General features: G+C 37.1%; 1 protein-coding gene across 1 annotated transcript; it reads right to left on the reverse strand.

Annotated features, from left to right (window-relative positions):
* Nucleotides 1–217: 217 nt before the first annotated feature.
* Nucleotides 218–9,470, reverse strand: LOC134572631 (nicotinamide N-methyltransferase-like). The gene is made up of 3 exons (XM_063431711.1): nt 9,323–9,470; nt 2,687–2,894; nt 218–670 (listed from the first exon to the last, which is right to left on the reverse strand). Exons 1-3 carry the CDS (start codon nt 9,468–9,470, stop codon nt 241–243), a joined length of 786 nt encoding a protein of 261 aa, XP_063287781.1. The 3' UTR covers nt 218–240.
* Nucleotides 9,471–21,009: the final 11,539 nt, after the last annotated feature.

A 21,009-nucleotide genomic window follows, 5' to 3' on the forward strand; every position in this document is an offset into this window, starting at 1 on the left:
CAGGAGTCAGATACATGCCAAATGGTAGAGAACATATAATTTGCTGGAGTAGTGAGTTATTTATATTTTTCATTTTACTTCACCCAATTTGAATTGACCCAACCAACGAGAGTCGTTGTTAATAGATAAATAGCCAACCTGGAGATTTTTCTTTCTTTAATTTGACTTTAAACAACAAAAATACAGAACAATAAGATATATTGATCATTTTCCCAACTCAAATGGAAGCATCGGTGCTGGTTAAACTTGCTTTTCTTTATGGCCTAGAAAATATCCAACATTTTCATATTTTATTTGGTGGCTGTCTACTTTGCTTTTCTTTAATGATGACCTTTCAATGGCAATGCCACTGTCAAGTAAGACAGTTTGTACAAATTCCTTCTCATAGTTCAGAGTAGAAAAGCGATGTTGATGGATGGTGTAATGTGTGCATTTTGAGACATAAAACAAAATGATATGTCCTCCAACTTTCAAGTAAGATAAGAATTTTTTCAAGTAGTTACGATAACTGTCATGGTCTTTGCAGGCTGCTTCAAGGTACCAGGTGCTGAGCAGAGTGTCTGCCAGAGGCAAATTATCGGGTTCCACCGGGTTATCCTTGGTTGGATCCCATAGAAGACAATGTTTAATAGCTCTTCTTGTTTTCTCTTCCAGTTCTTCTGTTGATATGCTGTAAAATTTAGAAAATATTTTAGTTATGATATATAGCTTCAATTAAATATTGTAAATGTCCAGTAGCCTTAGGTAGCTAAATATTAGACATGGGCATTAGTTTTCTGATGAATACGTTTTCGTCAAAAGTTTGGCTATTCGCGCATATGTCCGAATGACAAATGCAAATTACAACAGATGAAACAAAAATCAAAGATCAAATTGCTTGTTGAAATTTTGTCCATGCAATTTATTATTTTGTTCATTTTATATTACAAGGAGGGAGCTACCAGCTCACAGCTTCCTCCTTATAATATTAAGAAAGACGCTTTGCTCCTTAATCCCCAATGTACACCCTCACCCTAAATTACAGGGGGTCAATATGACTCCCAAATTAGTATAAGGGAGATTAAATCCTCCCTCCTGCCCCTACGTGCCATGCCACAAGTTGGAGTATGTATACTAAACAGGGGGCAGCAATAATCCAATAAAGGGGGACCTGGCAATTTAGAAACAAATATAAAATTTCAAATAAAAACAATATTAACCGGGTCTTGTCTTTCTCTGAAACATGTATTATTAAATAGGCTTCCACGGTTAGACTACCCATTTAGTTTAATGGCCCTTGGGGCACAGGTGATGACATGGGGAGACACTATGTCACCCCCAGTCAATTGTAACTGTTTTATAAAGTGCCCCACCACTGAAACATAGTGGTCAGGTCCCCCTTTATTGAATTAGGGGCTTGGAAATTCGCAGCCTAGTTGCTTGTCTTTTCTTTTTTTTTTTTATAAAAATGAACAGACACTGGCTTTAACCTCCCTTATTTACTAAAACTAAGTAATTGTTACTTAGAATTAGCCCCGTTGTCTGAAAGACCAAAATTGCAAAAAGTAGATGTTTTTGGAATTTTAGTTTTTCGGCTAGATACTTCCCTAATCCTTGCGAGATTTCCATAATTATACAAAAAAAAGGAGCTACTAAATCTACTAAACAGCTCCCTAATTTGGAACCCTTAAACATAGCAATCCAACAAGGGTACCAATCTAGGGAGTTACTTGCTAAACGGCTGCAAGAACAGACATGGATCGGAATTTTATTTGGCCGAATGAAATTCCGAAACTAAAATAATGTCAGAATTTCATATTGAAACTAATGAACAAACTGATGAAATTCGGTTCAGACAAATGTATTTAGAGGAAACTAAAATTTCAGTGTCACTCAAGTCTACTACATATGTTACGATTTTTTTATTTTATTTATTTGCTACTCATGCTTTTGAAATCTCTTTGCTAGACTTCTTCCTTCATGTTTGGCTGAATAGCAATTTGTCTGAATTTAGAGCGATCAGTTAGTTGTCTTAACTCCATAATTTCAAATCACTATATGGACGTACAGCTGAACAAATTATTCATGCAATGGATGTGCATGTTTATTTTATTTGTGATTCGTGGTTCCAAAGAAAGAGATGATTAAAGAGAGGAGTGACCAATAAAAATTGAGGGACAGTAAATATATATGTATGTTTTTATTATTAATATATATTTTAAAAATTCTGCTATGTACAAGTGTGAACTGTGTGTACTTCCATAGCTATCAAATAAATGTTTTAACAGCCACTGACAGTCTGCATTAAAAGAATACAAACATGCATTCCTGACCCTATAGTGTAAAAATCCCTACTTAGGTGGTCGCCCACCCTTACCCCCCTTAAATAGAATAAAAACTCACCTTTATTCCAGTGGAGACGCTGAACATTACGTGGAAATGCTGAACATTAGTGCTGCACACCCAGGAAGCACCTCTAGTGGCCGTGTGAGTGACGGCCACTGGAGATGTCCCTAGGCAACAATGCAAACACTGCCTATTCTCTGAAAAGGCAGTTTTTAGATGAAAATGTCTGCTGGTACAAACTATACTTACCAGAATAACTACATTAGGGTGTAGTTGTTCAGGTGACTATGGTGTCCCTTTAGTTGTTTCATGTCACACAGGATGGAAAGGGAGGTCTCATTAAACAAAAATCTTGACTCACCTTCCACCTATCAGCTTAGATAAAAGTCTTGTAGCATGTGACCAGTCTATTGCATCTGGGTGCCTATTCAACCATCTCTGTATTTCTTCTTGACTGGCAACAGAAGACTCCAAAACTGTGATCTCTTTATAGAAATTGCCAGCAACCAGCAGTTGACCTAAATCTGGACCCCCACTGAGATCTATCAGTGTTTCTCCTTTCACAGTTCCTGAAGAACAATAAATAGGACAGAAGACAAAAAAACAAAGACACATAAATACATTTAGTAAGATTAGGGCAGCTCTACAACATATCGACTGGCATAAACTCCTTAGTGATAAAAACACTAAGGATAAATGGAAACTATTCAAACAAATATTAGAAAGGTACATTTCACAGTATGTACCATTGGGTAATAAATATAAAAGAAACAAATTAAAACCAATGTGGCTTAGTAGAGAAGTAAAACAAGAGATTAAAAATAAGAAAAGGGCTTTTAAAGCATTTAAATCGGACAAATCAGAGGCATCCTATATAAGATATAAGGAAGCCAATAATACTTGCAAAAAGGCAATTCAAGTGGCTAAACTAGAAAAGGAGAAATTGATAGCCAAAGAATGCAAACCAACTCCAACATTTTTTTCAAGTACATTAATTCTAAAAAAAACAAAAAATGAAAGTGTAGGTACACTGAAAACAGAGATGGGTCTGTTAGTCAATGAAGACCAGGAAAAGGCAGACATTTTAAATAACTATTTTTCTTCAGTATATATTGATGAGGATCCTATGGCAAGAGATATGCAAATGATTGCTGCAACAAACTTGCAGATAACTTGTCATTGGATAACTCGAGACAAGGTGCTACAGCTATTAAAGAAAATTAATGTAAATAAAGCTCCGGGGCCTGACGGTATCCACCCACGAGTACTTAAGGAGCTAAGTGGGGAAATAAGTGAACCTCTGTATTTAATTTTTCAACATTCTTTTGTTTCAGGTACGGTACCGGAGGATTGGAGGAAGGCAGATGTTGTTCCTATATTTAAAAAGGGTTCAAAATCCTTGCCTGGAAATTATAGACCTGTGAGCTTAACTTCTGTGACTGGGAAATTATTTGAACGGCTATTAAGGGATAATATTCAGGAATTCATTGGGAAGAACTGTGTTATTAGTAATAATCAGCATGGTTTTATGAAACATAGGTCATGTCAAACTAACCTAATTGCATTCTACGAAGAAGTAAGTAGAAATATAAATCAGGGTGTTGCAGTGGATGTGATCTACTTGAATTTTGCCAAGGCATTTGATACGGTTCCTCACAATAGGTTAGTCTTCAAACTAAAAGAAATTGGTCTAGATGAATATTCTTGTTCTTGGGTAGAACATTGGCTTAAGGATAGAGTACAACGAGTTGTCATAAATGGTAAATTTTCAAGCTGGACAAAAGTGGTAAGTGGTGTCCCTCAGGGTTCTGTTTTGGGACCGCTTCTATTTAACATATTTATAAATGATCTTGAAATGGGCATTGAAAGCCATGTATCAGTGTTTGCAGATGACACAAAACTTTGTAAAATAATAAAATGTAAGCAGGATATTGCCTTGCTGCAGAGGGATTTGGATAGATTGGGGGACTGGGCACTAAAATGGCAGATGAAATTTAACGTAGAAAAATGCACTTCGGGGTTAAGAATGCACAAGCAATTTACACCCTAAATGGTAGTGAACTAGGGATAACCACACATGATAAGGATTTGGGAATTGTTATAGACAACAAATTAGGTAGCAATATGCAATGTCAATCTGCCGTTGCTAAGGCCAGTAAGGTTTTGTCATGTATAAATAGGGGCATAAATTCTCGAGATGAAAATATAATTTTGCCTCTTTATAAATCGCTGGTAAGACCACACCTTGAATATGCTGTGCAATTTTGGGCACCTGTTCTAAAGAAGGATATCATGGCACTAGAAAAAGTCCAGAGACGAGATACAAAATTGATAAAAGGAATGGAGCATTTTAGTTATGAAGAAAGGTTAAAAAATTTAAATCTCTTTAGTTTGGAAAAACAGCACCTGAGAGGGGATATGATAACATTATACAAATATATTTGGGGCCAGTACAAACCTTTATCTGGAAATCTATTCATAAACAGGGCTATACATAGGACACAAGGTCACACATTTAGGCTAGAAGAAAGGAGATTTCATCTAAGGCAAAGAAAATGTTTTTTATACAGTAAGAGCAATAAGGATATGGAATTCATTGACGGATGAGGTGGTTTTGTCAAAGTCCATACAGATGTTTAAACTGCAATTGGATAAATACTTGCAAAAACATAACATACAGGGATATAATTTCTAATTAGTGGGGAAATAGCTGCTTGACCCAAGGAGACATCTGACTGCTATTTTGGGGTCAAGAAGGATTTATTTCCTAGTTTGTTGCAAAATTGGATGCGCTTCAGACTGGGTTTTTTGCCTTCTTTTGGATCAACAGCAAAAGCATATGTGAGGAAGGCTGAACTTGATGGACGCAAGTCTCTTTTCAGCTATGTAACTATGTAACTATGTAACTATGTAATAAAACAACTAACTAATAATAACTTTATATCTTAAGATATAGAAATGAATGTTTCAAAAACATTCAGAATGAGAAACAGGTGCATGCTTGGAAAAGTGCTAAACATATGGTAGGTAATGAATCTAGAACTCAGAGATGCAAACATTTTAACCAATAGGCCTACCAAATTATTTTAATAGTTATTTTAAAAAAATAATTATTAAAGTGGCAAATCTCTTCAGATGCTTAATAAATGGTCCTGTTCTCAGTATTGTGTAACCTTTTTTCTCTTTTATCCCTTATGCAATCATTCCAGTGGCTCTGGTGCGTCTCCACCAGGGCCCAGACGCTGAGAGGGCCCATAGGGCGGTTCAAGCACTTAGGGCCACCTGATTGGTTATGTGTCTCCAGGGACCCCGACGTGCGCTACAGTCCTTAAACAATGCCCCTCTAATATTAGCAGCCAGTGCTGGAAGTATGTGAGAGCTGGTCACTTTCTTCCATCTTAATACAGATTAAGGAACAGCACACACATAAAAGTAGATTTTTACATTTTATAAAGCTTTTTAAAAATCATCTCTCTTGACAAACAAATATGGGGATTCAGTTCCACCATATGCCCATATTGTGTTAAGCCCACCACTACTTTCTGCAAAATGCATGTTTTGGGTACACCCTCAATTCCTTTTTGTCTTTACTTCCTCCCAGCTAACATACATGGAGCCACACAGGAGGGAGAGGAGGAGCGAAAACTCACCCCCAATAGCCTTAGCCAACAGAGGTTACTATCCTGTACCTATAAGGTAGAAAACAGTAGGGTGGCTAAATGACGTTTCTGTGTATCTGAATGTGTGTCAGCATTTGTATCTATATGTCTGTGTATCTGCATGTATATCACTGGTTGCATCGGTGTATCTGCATGTGTGTCAGTGTTTGCATCTGTGTATCTGTATGAGTGTCAGTGTGTTCATCTGTGTGTCTGAGTATCTGCATATGTGTCCGTGTTTGTATCTGCATGTCTGTGTTTGTGCATGTGTTAGTTTGTGCATTTGTATGTCTGTGTATCTGAATGGGTATAAGTGTGTGTATCTACATGTGTGTCAGTATGTGCATCTTTGTATCTGTATGTGAGTCAGTGTTGGTATCTATGTGTCTGTGTATCTGCATGTGTGTCAGTGTTTGTATCTGTGTCTGTGTATCTGTATCTATGTCAGTATTTCTATCTGTGTAGAAATATATACAAAAATCTGTGTGATAAAGGCGCCCAAATGTTAATAGTGTTAAATTGAGTTTTGCTGCAACACTCTAGTGGGTATCCCTCTCACCCACCACAACCATGAAAACAAAGAGAAAGTGGAAAAAAGCCAAAAGAGCAATTAACCTTGAGAGTGGAGCGATAAGGTTATAGATTGGAAACCTACCCTAAATAAGGGTTGTCTGGTCTTATCACCCTTCTAGAGGGCTTTCTCAATCGGTATGATCTGCTCCTTCTAGTTTCGTTTTTTAAATGTGCCGGTCTGGCTTGTCATTGGTGGTTCTTCACAGTTGTTAGCCAATCCAGCTCTGTACTCATCTCAGGTTTTCTTAATTCTCTCGTTACGATATGTATTGAGACCAACTGGGCCAAATTATCATTGTTACTTTATGATAAGCCCAGACAACTCTTATTTAGGGTAGGTGTCCAATCTATAACCTTATGTTATGCAATTCACATTATAATTTATACATAATTTGCATTATAATATTGTATCAAATGCATCTGTGTGTCTGTGTGGAGGCTGCATATGGTATTGTAGATTTGTGGTAATGCTGTTTGTGGGGTTGTATGTTTGTTGCAATGCTGCTTGTGGGGTTGCATTTCTGGGGTGGTTGCTTATTGTGTTTTATTTTGGTGCTTTAGTGGGTTAATAGGGGGTTTAGTGAATGGTAATGGCTAGAGTGGGGCTAAAGAGAATGTAGTGGGGAAGTAGGGTTCTGTAGTGGAAGTATTAGGCTTATAGTGGGGGATAGGAACTATGGTGTGGGGGTAGTGGCTATGGCATGGAGATAGGGGTCATATTGGGGAAAATAGGGACTACCGTGGGTGAGATAGGGGCTATGGTGGAGAGAATATTAGTGGGGAGGATAGTGGCCTTAGATGGGGGATAGGGGCTGTAGTAGTGGGATAAGGCCTACAATGGAGGATTGGGGCTGAAGTGGAAGTTAGGGACTATTGTGTGGTGAATAGTGTGTATTATGGCGTGATGGGGGTTGTAATGGGTTATAGGGGCAAAAGGGAAGGAAAAGGGGCTATATTAAGAGGATAGGGACTTTTGTGTAGTGGATAGTGGTTAAAGTGGGGTCACAGGGACTGTAGTGGGATGATGAGCTATAGTGGAGTGACAGGTGCTATAGTGCAATGATAGGGACTATAATGGGGTGACAGTGGCTGTAGTGGGGTGACATGCGCTATAGTGAGGTGACAAACTATACTGTGGTGAGGTGACAAGGGCTAGGGTGTGGTGACATGGGATATGCTGGGGTGACAGAACCTGCAGATGGGTGACATGGGACTATACTGAGAAGAAAAGAGGTGTAGTGTGGTGAAGGGGGCAGTAGTGGGTGGACAGTTGATGTAGTGGGGCGACAGGGACTGTATAAAAAAATTTCCCCCTCCCTAATGCTTACCTTGGGCCAGGGGGACCAAAACTCTGGCCTCAGTGGCAAATCCAGCACTGCACTTATTTGTACAGCAGGGTTATAGTATCACAAAGTTTGGTTTTACAGTCTTGCTAATGATTAAGGTGTCTTACTAGGACCAGTGTAGGATACTTTGGGCAAACCTGAGACTGTGATTATTATAAAGGTTACATTTGTAACAAATCAGGACAAATCATATTGTAGCGGAGCGGCAATATTAAATCCCATGATCTCCGTTGGTATTAAAGGGTAATCCACAGTCAGCACTGAAAAGTAAGGCAATATCCCAAATCCCCCAGTAACCGGACGAAACACAGTTCTGGGAGTCAACTGAGGTCTTTATTCTCAGCTTCCAGTATTTATGCAGGTCCCCATGCAAGGGGTTTCCTTACTGACATAGCAGGGGTAATACAGTAAGGGACTACATTGGGGACTTAACATTTGGAGCATTTCTCCCATCAGGCACTGCGTCACGAGAGGGATACTCCCACTGGAATATACCGTAAAGTGGATTATCCCTCCGTGCAGCAGAACCGGCATTTTACATTTAAATTCACCACTTGTACAATATTCATGTTATTCTGACAAACTGATGTTCGGTTGATAGCTGGGGTCTGGGTGCACATTTCGTGTGAATACCGCTCAGATCCCAGCTAAAACAACCGAACGCCGCACGAAATACACTTTCTTATTAAGTTAGTTTGAAAGTACCGAACACCGATGGGGAACCACAATAGGAGAAGACCGGAGCTCCCGAACGGCCTGGAAGTACAGCGGTGTTCGTGCCGTCGAGTAGCCGTTTTCAGTTCCAGGCGCTCGACAACCAAACACCGCTGGGGAGACAAAGGAACCAAGATGGCCAACTACCGCGTGGTCGGTAGTCGAACGCCGGCCACCCAGGAAAGCACTTAACTACCGATTGCAACAATGTTGCAATCTGGTAATTGGTGCCACACGACTCTCCGTGTGTGGGCTTGGGTTCGGTACTTAGTTAGTTTCACGAACAGCCGGTAAAGTTGCTGTTCGTGAAACAACCATGTACATGCTGGCGGCTTTCGGCTGCTAGCATACGAATGCTATAGGGATTACATGCAATTACAACCATGTACATGCTAGCGGCTTTCGGCTGCTAGCATACGAATGCTATAGGGATTACATACATTTCAATACAGAATGCAAAGTACATTAAAACAGAATAGGGCAACAGAATAGGGCAGCAGGGTTTAGGACAACCTTTAGAGTCACAGTTCTGTAGTCTGAAGTGGCTAGGTTTGCCACACATATAAACTGATTACAGCAAACATTGAATAGTGTACATATCTGATTTTGGATACTGGGCCCAACAGACAATCAGGAGAGCCATGCATTTTACTATGACAGATGATATTAATATCTCACATGTGTATTTTTTAGCATTGCACCCACCTGTGGAGCATAGTTCATAAACAACTTTCATTGGATATTCCAATAGTTCCTCTTTCGTATGTGTTTTATCTTCACTAATGTACATTTTTACCAGCATTTGAGGGTCAAACTCCTCATCGTGATAATGTTTGAGAGTTGCAGCTTCCATCAGGACAATCTACAAGAGGAAAGGTTGTGATAGTTAGATGTGTTTGACATTTCTAATATATCAGTTTAATATATTTTAAATCATATATCACTGCTGACCTGCATTCATAATGTATTCAACTGGAGGTTTATAAAGACACACACACTGTGTACAGCAAGAAAGACTGACCATTATTTGTCCTTCTGAGAAGGGCTGCTTCAAAAAACTGACATATACAGAGTCATTAGCTACAGTGAGAATTGTTGGGAATGCAAACTAAATTCAAAGTGGAAAAATGTGAAGTTATCCAAGTCAGTTATTTTGGCCTTAAATTTTAAATTCACTTTAATAAATAACCCTGAATATATAAAATATTGTTACATTCACTAATGACCTGATGATTCAAGAAATAGTTTTTCTACAGAAATACGACACTTAACTATATATTTATTTTATATGCAACTCCATACGTTTGTCCTCTTTTTCCCTTTCCACTATCCAAAACACAAGATTTTTGTGAAAAAAATATTTTTTCCAATTTGCAAGACTATCTGGCTGTATTTTTCATTTTGTGACGGCATGAACGGATGTGGGAGAAAAACTAGTTATCAAGACATCTGTTATCTTCAGTCTTATATTGGTCATTTATATTGATACTATATAATTTATTTAAATATATATATATATCTTTATTGACATTTTTAATATAATACAAGTGCAATATAAGACAGAAGAAAAAATTTAATAAAAATTGTATAGACATAGAGATAAAATATGTACACAGATACAAAGGTAAATGTAAGTATATTATTAAATTACATACTATATCATAAACAAACCTACCGACAAACATGCTTCAAATTAAGGAATAGCACACACAAAAAATACAGTTTTACATTTTACAAGGCTACTTCAAATTAACAAACATAGAAAATAAATATGGTAATTTAGTTACACCATATACCATGTTAAGCCCACCACAATAACACAGTGCCCCAATATCAGTGAGTGCCACACTAATTTTGCAATACATGCTGCTTATAATGCTTGTTCTATCTCCAGTACAAGTTATGTTTTACTGTGGACACCTTCAAAGGGGCACCTATAGTGGAGGGATGGGGTGCTCAACCCAAACAAATGAGCCTTTACCACGTTTTTATTTCTTTATCTGTTACAAACGTATTGGAAGGTTTAAGCTCTGTAACATCAAACAAGAAATAAAATGAATCTTAAATTAGTATCAAATGAGAATAGAGAAATAGGTGATTTTCCACATCTAGGAATAAAAAAAAAAAAAAATTACCTCAATAAGCCTATTGTAGAAACAGAAGTTTTACAAGCTATAACTAGAATTAAAAAAAAAAAAACTCCATGTCCGGATGGATTCCAAGAAATCTTTTATGACATTTTCTCCAGAAGTATTTGTAGACATGTAACTTATATGTTCACTGAATTTTGTAGAGAAAGTACGTGCCTAATAGCAGATATTTACCTATTTTAAAATCGAATGAAAATCCTAAAAAAATATAGACCCATTTCACTGATAAAATGAAGATAGAAAGATTTTTGATTCTGTATTAGCTGGGAGATTGAAACAGGTCATCCCAACAGTAAGTCATAAAGATGAAATTGGATTTATACCAGCAAGATCCTCTTACAATAATTTCAGATGCATAATTAACATTTTAAAAGTAGTTAAGAAGACAAAAACGAGAAAGGGACAATAACACACAAAGGGGCTGGGGGGAGAAAGAGACACACAAAGTCGATGAGAGAAGTAAGAGACATAAGGGGCTAAATTGGAAGTAAAACACAAAAGGGAAATGCAGAAGACACACAAGGGGAATGTAATACACCAGGGGGAAATTGGGGATAAGATACACAATGTCAGGTTTTTTTACTGTCAGGCATTTTGTGATAAGAGTAAAATAAAAACTGCATACTGGAAAGTCAGCACTTAGCAGATGTGACCCAATTTTTTAACAAAATGCAAAACACAGGCACATTTATTTCTCTAGCTCTATTCACTGAATGACCAAAGGAATACGACTAAAGTAAACACTGACCAGAGATAAGGTTTCTTCTCACAAGAAACGTAAGTGTTTATAACAAAGAGGATTAAGAGCCCAGCCCACACATATATATTTATCAGATATATATTAACTATAATTATGTTTAATCATATACAAATGGTACCATGTTAACAATATTGAATATTCATAAATAAAATCTTAATGAATGAAATGAAATATTGTTAAACTAATATTAGCTGAATGTGTGTAAAAGGCAGGAATATATATCACATGTGCCACATATTACTAATAGACACATAGCCCACAAAATAAGACAGTGTGACTGAAAAAAACAGACACAGGATTACCAGAAAGAGATATTACCAAAGTAATTAATTTTATTTTTTTAAATTTAATGTGGATTTCTACAAGAAACATTTGTAAGAGAAAGTTGAAACAAAGTCCAGATGCGTCAAAAATATACTTTATGGCCCAAAAAGTAGACTGCAAGTCTAAAAAAACTCTTTTGAAGCTTGAGAGCTACTTTAAGGAAAGGTACCCACAAAGATAATATATTTGACAGCATTTGCATCACAAAATTCAATTAACCCCTTATACGAAGTGGTAGTTGGAATTCGTAATAAGAAATTCTTGAGATGCTATAACACCATCTGTTGATCAAAGTTTATAAGACTATAAGTCTATAAGACGATCAGTAGAAGAACGACTTTTTCCATTTAATACTGTTCTTTTAAATTCCAGTACCTGTTTCTTGCCTCTAGTGGCCTCTCTAGCCACTAGTTACCTCCAACTCTCACCTATAGAACATGAAATCAAGTTCTGCTATAAAAGGCCACTCCCGACAAAGCTATCCAGATATATTAACCTATCTGAATTTAGGGATAGTTAATCTTTAATCAGAAAAGTTAATAATCTGCAGTGTAAACACTTGTTTAAATTTTTATTTTGGTTACTGGGTTGAAGGAATGGTTAAATTAACTATTTTTGTAAGACATATTGTGGTTTTTTTTTTAGTTGCAATATTAAAGTGTTTAGCCTGTGAGAATTGTAGCCAGCAGTGAGTGAGTTAACTGAGTGTGATTCAGACTGATAGCATCTAAGATTTTTAGGACTTTAAGCTGCAACGCTCTGTGTTGCATTCTGTGTTAATGAATTTCTAGCTGAACTCTGAACGTCTCCTGTAACATTGTTTAAAAATGCATCTATGTGGATATGACTGAATTAAATTCTAGAGGAATTGTTTGTAACTTTGCATGTAACTCCTTTAGAAATTAATCTACTCATGTTGCTATTAAGAAATCTTAATTGTGTCATAACTGTTGCCACAACATCTAGTTCTGTGGGCACATTATGGTGCTATAGCTGGTGCTGTGTGTGTCTCCTAGTATTGTGGCAACTGCTGTGCATGCTAATATTGCTATGGCAATAGCTTTGTGTGCAGTCTGGTGCTGGAGGAAGTGAAATCTGGTGCTATGATGTGAAAAGTGCTGTGGGTCCAATATGATGTTGGTGCAATCTGGTGCTCTAGCTTGTGTTGTGCATGCCACGTATTACTGTGACCACACGTAACACAAAATGTAGATTACACATTTTTATAATTCAGTTATAGTGCCTTGATCATGGGTGTATGACTAATGTGGTACATTAAATAGTGTTACCATTAAAGCAGATTAGAAACTGCAACACTCAAATCAGACAAGGACAATTTGATTCTTCTGTCACGCTTTTGCATCAGGTTTCCCAACTCTTTGCATGCCTGCGCGTTTTATGTGATAATGACTATGCTTTCATGACATTGCCAAATAGGGGCAAAACATGGATGTTAGTACAATTATGCCCCACCCCTGAGGCATTTATGTGGACCCCCTTGCCTGGACAGGTAGAATTAATGTATTAAACTCATATATTATCCAAAATGGATATATCTTTTTAGGAATTGTCCATTTAGGCCTATATACAATGGTTAAATATGATTCTAGCTAGTTTAAAAAAAGAAAATGTAATTGGCAAGATAAAACAAATTATAATTTCCACCATATTTGTAGCACAAAAATAAGGTCTTAATCATCCTTTGCATGATGCTAGTATTGTATACCAAATATATGACACAGTGGAAAGAGTTTAGTAATGTAAAAATGGTGCAAAACTGAGTCTCACTTGATGGAAGTTAAGGAAGTTGTGTTTTTAGTTTAGAGTTGTGACTGTAAAAGAGATCTGCTAAATGTTAAGCATAAGAATTTATCATTGAAAATCTATTGATTTTCCGGACTAAATGGAAAAAGAAACTAGGTCGCCATAATAAATTATTACGGGTTCACAATATGGAATATCTGGAACAAAATATTCTAGATATGAATCAGTAAACTTATATGAGTACATTTTTTTTTTTTTATAAAGGAAAGAGTTGCTATAGTTAAAGACTAACACAAGTTGAACATTTTATATAGTATGTTGACCATAAATAAACCTATGGCTAAATGCAAAGAAATAATAAAAGTTCAATAACGTATAGAAGTGTTTCCAGCTATGTCTAAATGGTCGAATTGGGAATAGTTTCGGACATTAAGAGATGGAACAAAAATATTTATGTAGTTAATAAATACATTCACTGTTTAAGTATAAATGAGAAGAAGAATAAGCTAGTTAATCTCTGGTATATGGTTCCTGCTACCATTTCTTCAGAATGTTTGCAACCCTGATTTTATTGGGATTTATTTCATTCTGCACGTTTATATGCATCTTTGTATATTCTATTGACTCTTTTTAAAAAAAAAAAAATTATTATGTGGAATAATTTACTGTCTTGAATTTAATGAAGAATTACTGAAAATTTTAAAAAGATTTAGTTGATCATATGATCACGGAACATGCAGTTTATACATGTGAAAAAATAAACTACTCACAAAGAATGAAAAATAATAATCATTTCGGATGGAGACAGAGATTTTAGCTTTACCTTGTATTAATGCTTCCCGTTCTAATTGTCTGGCCAGACCTGTCTTTGGAAATTGCTGGATTGACGAAAACAAACTATTTATTAGAATTCATCATACCAGCCAGCTTCCGATCACACATTTTAAATCAACAGGATCCTATCATGGGTTCACAGTGCCTAAGGCAATCTGTGGAACTGGTGTTTTTTTTTTTTTTTTTTTTATCCCATCTCCTTGATTTAACTCTTTGAACTCCAGGGCATTATTAATTTTTATGTTGCCTTTACCAGCAAATTCCTGTTCATATCTTTCATACATCATATTTGTTGGTAGAAACCCTCGATGGCTTATTTTGACTATCTACATACAAGGTCCTATGAAAACTTTATCACAATCCCCCACTCTGCAAACCACACTCTCGGCTTCTCATCATTTACCAGGTACAGGAAATCATCTTTAATTCACCTCTTGAAAGTGGTCATGTCCTGCATACTAACCTGCTTATGGTACAAAGGCACACATCATCATTACACATAACTTGAACTAAAAATGCTCTGAATAAACTATTACTGAATTGATGTCATTTAGCTGTGAATACAAAGGGAATTGCAAAATTTAGGACAAAATAGCTGAGCTGAAGAAACAGCAGAGCTTGAGACATTTATTCCAATTATCAGGCACTGGCCTAAACGTTTCACTTACCTATTCAGTTAACCTATTCACAATCCCTGATTTAGTAGAATAACTTGTGATGAGTATGCCAGAAACTCCCATTGTCCAAGCTTAGCTGGACACAAAGCATTTTGGGAGTTGCCATTCAGAGCACCTGCAGTGAGCAATAACCGGCACTCAGAATGCTATGGAACACAACTCCCATTCTGTAAATCCAATAGGGATGTGCATGGGCAAAAAATTCAGTTAGGTTCGGAAATTCGGATAGGTAAAAAAATTTGGCAGATTAACAATTCAGCACTTTGTGAATTTGCTTTGGTTTGGCATGTACAAAATTCGGGACTTTGGCAATTCGGAACATCTGTAGGGCTCCCTACCCCTACCACTAACCTTACCCCTGCCCCTGTCATAATTTGCGTAATTTTCACTCCATCTCTTGTTTTGCCACTTTTCAGAAATCTGAAGCACTTCGACACTTCTGAAATTCGTCACTTCCAAAATTCAGTTTGGTTCGGTAATTCGGACTTTGGCGGTTTGGCAATTCGGTACTTCGGCACTTCAGCAATTTGATTTGGTTTGGCACTACAGCAATTCGGCACTTCCGAAATTCGCTACTTCGGCAATTCGGAAGCATCTGAATGTCCGAATTGACGAAGTTCCACACTTCCGAAATTCGGCACTTCAGACATTCGGAAGCATCTGAATGTCAGTTTTGCTTGAAATTCGGCCAAATTCACATTCAGGGAGCGAAACGAATTGCACATGTCTAAAATCCAAATAAAAAAACTAAAAGAAAAAAATTATAAGTGAATTTAAATTTTCAGGGCCAGAATCGTTTTTTATACTGGGGCAATATATGTTAAATAGTTACACTATATTTTGTCTCTCTTTGCCTTAAGGAATTTCCAGTACACCGTTGGGTCCTCTATTGCTACAGTAGGAATTTGGACTTTCCCCCAAAGGAACCTAGATGTAAATTGAACAGACTTTGGACTTTTTAGGGACATATATACTGTTTTTATTGTTACAGTTTTTAGATACATTTTTATATGTGTGCACCCTTGTTACATTTTAAGGGGATTAGCTTCTAAGCGCTGACAATATCAATTAGTATTTATAGAGTGTGTGTCTGTTAGTAAATGTATGTGTGTCACTAAGAGTGTGTGTCTGTCAGTGTATGTATGCGTGTCTGTCACTTAGAGTATATGTCTTCTGGTGAGTGTGTATGTGTGTCTGTTAGTGAATGTGTATGTCTATCAGTGTGTGTGTGTGTGTGTGTGTGTAACTGTGAGTGTGTATGTTTCTGTGAACATGTGTGTTGGTTAAACAGTGTGCGTGACAATGACTGTGTTTCTGTCAGTGAGTGTATGTCAGTGCATGCATCAGTGAAGGCATTTGTCTGTCAGGCAAAGAGTGTGTTGCTTGTCTGAGTATATGTAAAACAGTTAATTTGTATGATACTGCAATCACATGCGTTTGAGCAAATAACATTGGTAGCTGTTATTTGTATTATTTTAATGGGAACAAATTCATATGATCTGGGAATTAGTGAAATGGATATTCGTATTTACAATACCATCACACAGTTTATATTATACTCATAATATTGTATTTAATTCTCTATATTTTTCATATGATTAGCAGATTTTATTTTATATTCAATTTATTTTGATTGAATTTATTGAATAACAGTTTAATTATTTAATTATGTTCTGAGAATATTACAAATATATTCATGTACAGTTATACCCAACTTTATTATTAAACACAATCTCTAGAAAAATACATTTGATTCCTGTCATAGTTGATGAAGGTTATCGGGGTAAAGGGTGTCAGTTTTTAAAAAATGGTGATGACCATGTCTATACTGGGGACAGAAAATACAGATTAAGAAACAACGTAAATGAGTGGTGAGGAAAAGTAAAATGCAGAGCACTCCACTGAGTATGAGTGTTATACAATTATATGAAGATATTTACAGATGGGAGGAGAATAGGAAAGTGGAGGGAGGTGGTAGAGTAGCTATGTGTTATATACTATTGAAAGGTTTAGCAACCAAATTCGGTCACCCAAAATATGAGTAACTGTCTACATGAAATATTGGTCAGAAACATTAAATGACAATGATGCAAACTGCATGCACAGAAAATTACAGTGGCAAACTACAGGTATAAATGGTAACAAATCTATAGTAACACGTGATAATATGGTAGCAATGCAAGAATAAATGGAGTGGAGTATCTTGCAAGCTTCAGTCAATACCTGAGGGTTGTTGGATTTGCTGCAGGATTTTAAATGTAGAGCTTCACTGAGTGTGAGATGAGGCCCGAGGGTTGTTGGATTTATATTGAAACAAAAAAGATTTAAGTGCTACAAAATTTCAACCGTGACTCAAAAAGGAGTAGAATGAAAAAATATTAATCAGTTCAATAATTGTATTATTTCAAATCAATAATAATAAAAAAAATGCTTAACACGATATTTACAAAATTCCCTAGCATATACAATTGATAACTCCAAGGAATTTATTACATAAATGGAGAACTGTGGAGAGTTAACAGCAGAATGACACATTTATGCTGAATAGCCAAACTAAAAAAAAATAATAGTTGGATTTTTTTTTTCACCAGTTTGGCTATTTCTGCAAACATTAATTAATTAATTAATTCTCTTGAAAGATCTGGGTTATAAATTAAGGCAAGGGGGTGGTGATAAAATTATTAGAGTGATATTCTAGACCCCTAGAGCAGTTTAGCTTGCTGAAGTGCTTTATGTGTGAATAGTGTTTTTTTGTAGTGTATTTTTTCATTTTACAAAAAGTGCAGATTTCAATAGACATTTTCACTTTTATAAATTAACTGGCCCTGTTAATTCCTTGTTTGTTTAGCTCCATAAAGCTAAACTCAAGAGGCTGCGGTTGCCTACAAGATCTCCCTTGCAAAGACTTCTCATTGAGCTGCGTTGGGAAGTCTGTGATTGGACAGCCACAGAAAGTCTGGGCGGAGACTTGATCCATCCAGATCAAGCTGGCTTTGTACCAAACAGAGAGGCAAAAAATAATACTACAAAAATTCTAAACCTGATTCACTGGGCTAAACAGGAGGTCTGTCAAAGTGCCCTCTTGGCTATAGACGCCGAGAAGGCATTTGATAGAGTTGATTGGTCCTTTATGCTGACAACGCTGAGGGCATTGGGGTTTGGACCTAGATGGCTGGACTGGATGTCAGCCATATACTCCAAACCAACAGCCAGACTGCGCATCAATGGGCAACTCTCCACCCCGTTTACAATAACAAACGGCACCCGTCAAGGATGCCCTCTTTCACCCTTACTTTTCATCCTAAAGCTAGAACCATTCTTACAGGGTATACGGGACAACCCCCTAATTCAAGGAATAAAAATAGACACCTCAGAGTACAAGGTATCGGCCTTCGCCGACGATATTTTATTTTCGGTCAAAAACCCTATACAATCCATCCCTCATATTCTCCAAGAGATGCAGGATTACGGAAAACTCTCAAATTTTAAAGACAACCTTGCTAAATGTGAGTTACTCCCGATTCAAACTTCACCAGAAGTAGAGAATCAGCTTAAAAACGAATTCCATTTCTCTTGGGCAACAGTCTCAATTAAATACCTGGGCATACAAATTCCTCGACACCTGTCTCAGACCTACAATCTTAACTTTCCACCACTAATGACGAATATAAATAGAGATCTGTCCAAATGGAACAATTTACAACACAACTGGTTTGGTAAATTAAATGTCCTAAAAATGAATATTCTCCCTCGTATTCTCTACCTCCTCCAAGCCCTTCCTATAACCATCCCTAAAAAGTTTTTTATTAACATCAAGAACGCCTTCTCACAATACCTATGGAAAAACGCCCACCCCAGACTGGCATATTCTCTCCTAACACAAACTAGAAGAGAAGGGGGGATAGGTCTACCTAACATAGAAACATATCATAAAGCCACCCACCTAGTAAGAATATACGAGTGGACCAAACAACTGCCATCCCACCAATGGGTTTCCATAGAAGGGGCATCTACAAAAGCTCCTATCAGCACAATCACAAAAAAATTCCTTCTTGACCCCAGAATGGCAGTCAGATTTATCCTTGGATCAAGCAGTTATTACCCTACATTGAAAGATTATATCGTAGTGATTCGTAACTAGTTGCTGGTTATTGTGAAGGAAAGTTAGAATACCCTCCCTGGAGTTGTAAACTGTATCCCAGTGTGATAGCAAAGAATTAGGAAATAGATACTATGCATTGGGCTTAGGTTGTTATTACATATTAACCAGTAACTGTCCTATGGAGGCATCTGCTGGCAGAATTCTAAAAAAAAAAAAATACATTCTAATTACTATGCACCATACACTGCAAATGTCTGCCCAGGGAGTCGATTAATATACTTTTTTCAGTTAAGATTGGCGAGTAAGGAGACTATCACACTATGCAGCCATATGAGAAGACATCTATGAAGGAAGTTGTGGTGTCTCATCGGTCGCTGATGTCGACTGCCCCTTCATGGAACCAGGATCCAATGCTGTGAGGATGATGGTCTCCTACTCATTCTCTAATGGGTTCCATCTGGATTTAGATGTGAGAATAAAAACATATAGAATCGGTTGTGTGCAATGCTGTATAGTCCTTATCATACATCTAATTTTTATTTATGTCAAAGATGACAGTATTATTTGTAAAATGTTATGTACTATTACAATATTAATAAAACCTATAAACAAGGTGCATTCGGTCATTATGCCTAAATCCATTTTAACTTTGTACATCTCTGGCTTATTCCTTCCTTAGTCCTTCTGTGTGGGTGACGATGGTTTAATTTTTATGTCTCACAAATGTATTGATTTTTTTTTTTTGAGAATTGAGCCTTTTTAATAGTAACGTTGGTAATGGATTTCCCAATGTGTATAACAGTCACATGTCTCAAATATATACGTTCCAGCAGTGTGGCAACTGTCAGTGGAATAATCTTGTCCAAAAACACCAAGTCTACGATCTCTCTGGTGGCAGGAAGGGGACTGTAGGAAATCAGTGGCAGCTTGTCTTCAGGGGCACACCTCCCAACATCTCAAAGGGACAAAGAGGGACACTTTCATTTTAGGGTTGTGTGCGAGGGTGTGGCCAGGGTCGGGGCTATTTTGAGAAATTTTAGGTGACTTACTAATAACAATTTATACAACTAAAATGTAATTTAGAACAAGAACAATGTATCTTATTTACCCAGACTGATTTCTACACACATTATTGCTGTGGTGCTCTGTTACCTGAATATTAAATGTATCCCCTCTCTAACCTTAAACCCAATAATCACGAGCACCACGTATATAACAATTTTAACCCCTCTCAAGCTTTTAAACCTCTTACTACTAAATGTCCCATGTAATGTAACTGTGAAATGACCCCTCTCTAATCTTAAACCCCCACTTCATGCTAACCACTATTAACATTTTATTTGACCCTGCATCCATTAGCACAGCTGAATACACTCACTGTACTCACAAATTCAAACACAATACATTACAGGCAGATACATGCACACAGGACCAGCGCTACTATAAGGAAGCACAGGAGATAAAGCCTCCTACCGCCTGCACAGCCCAGCCTTCTATCGTTCATGAGCCCAGGCTCCTACCCTCTGCGCAGCCTTTCCTCCTACCATGGTGTATGCTGTGAGCTGCGTGGAGGGGCGGGGATATGAATTACACCATATCCCTGCTCCCTGTGGGTATAATAGTACCCAGTGATGGGGCTGGGCTGCAGTATGGGAATACACAGAGCCAACAGAGAGCATGCTTCCCAGGTACCTAAATGTACAGATGTAAGTATGTCATTGAGACTGTATGTTTCTGTATGCCTGTATGTCTATGTATGTATGTATGTATCTGTATGCCTG

This window comes from Pelobates fuscus, chromosome 9 (genome assembly GCF_036172605.1).
Source record: "Pelobates fuscus isolate aPelFus1 chromosome 9, aPelFus1.pri, whole genome shotgun sequence".
NCBI lineage: Eukaryota > Metazoa > Chordata > Amphibia > Anura > Pelobatidae > Pelobates > Pelobates fuscus.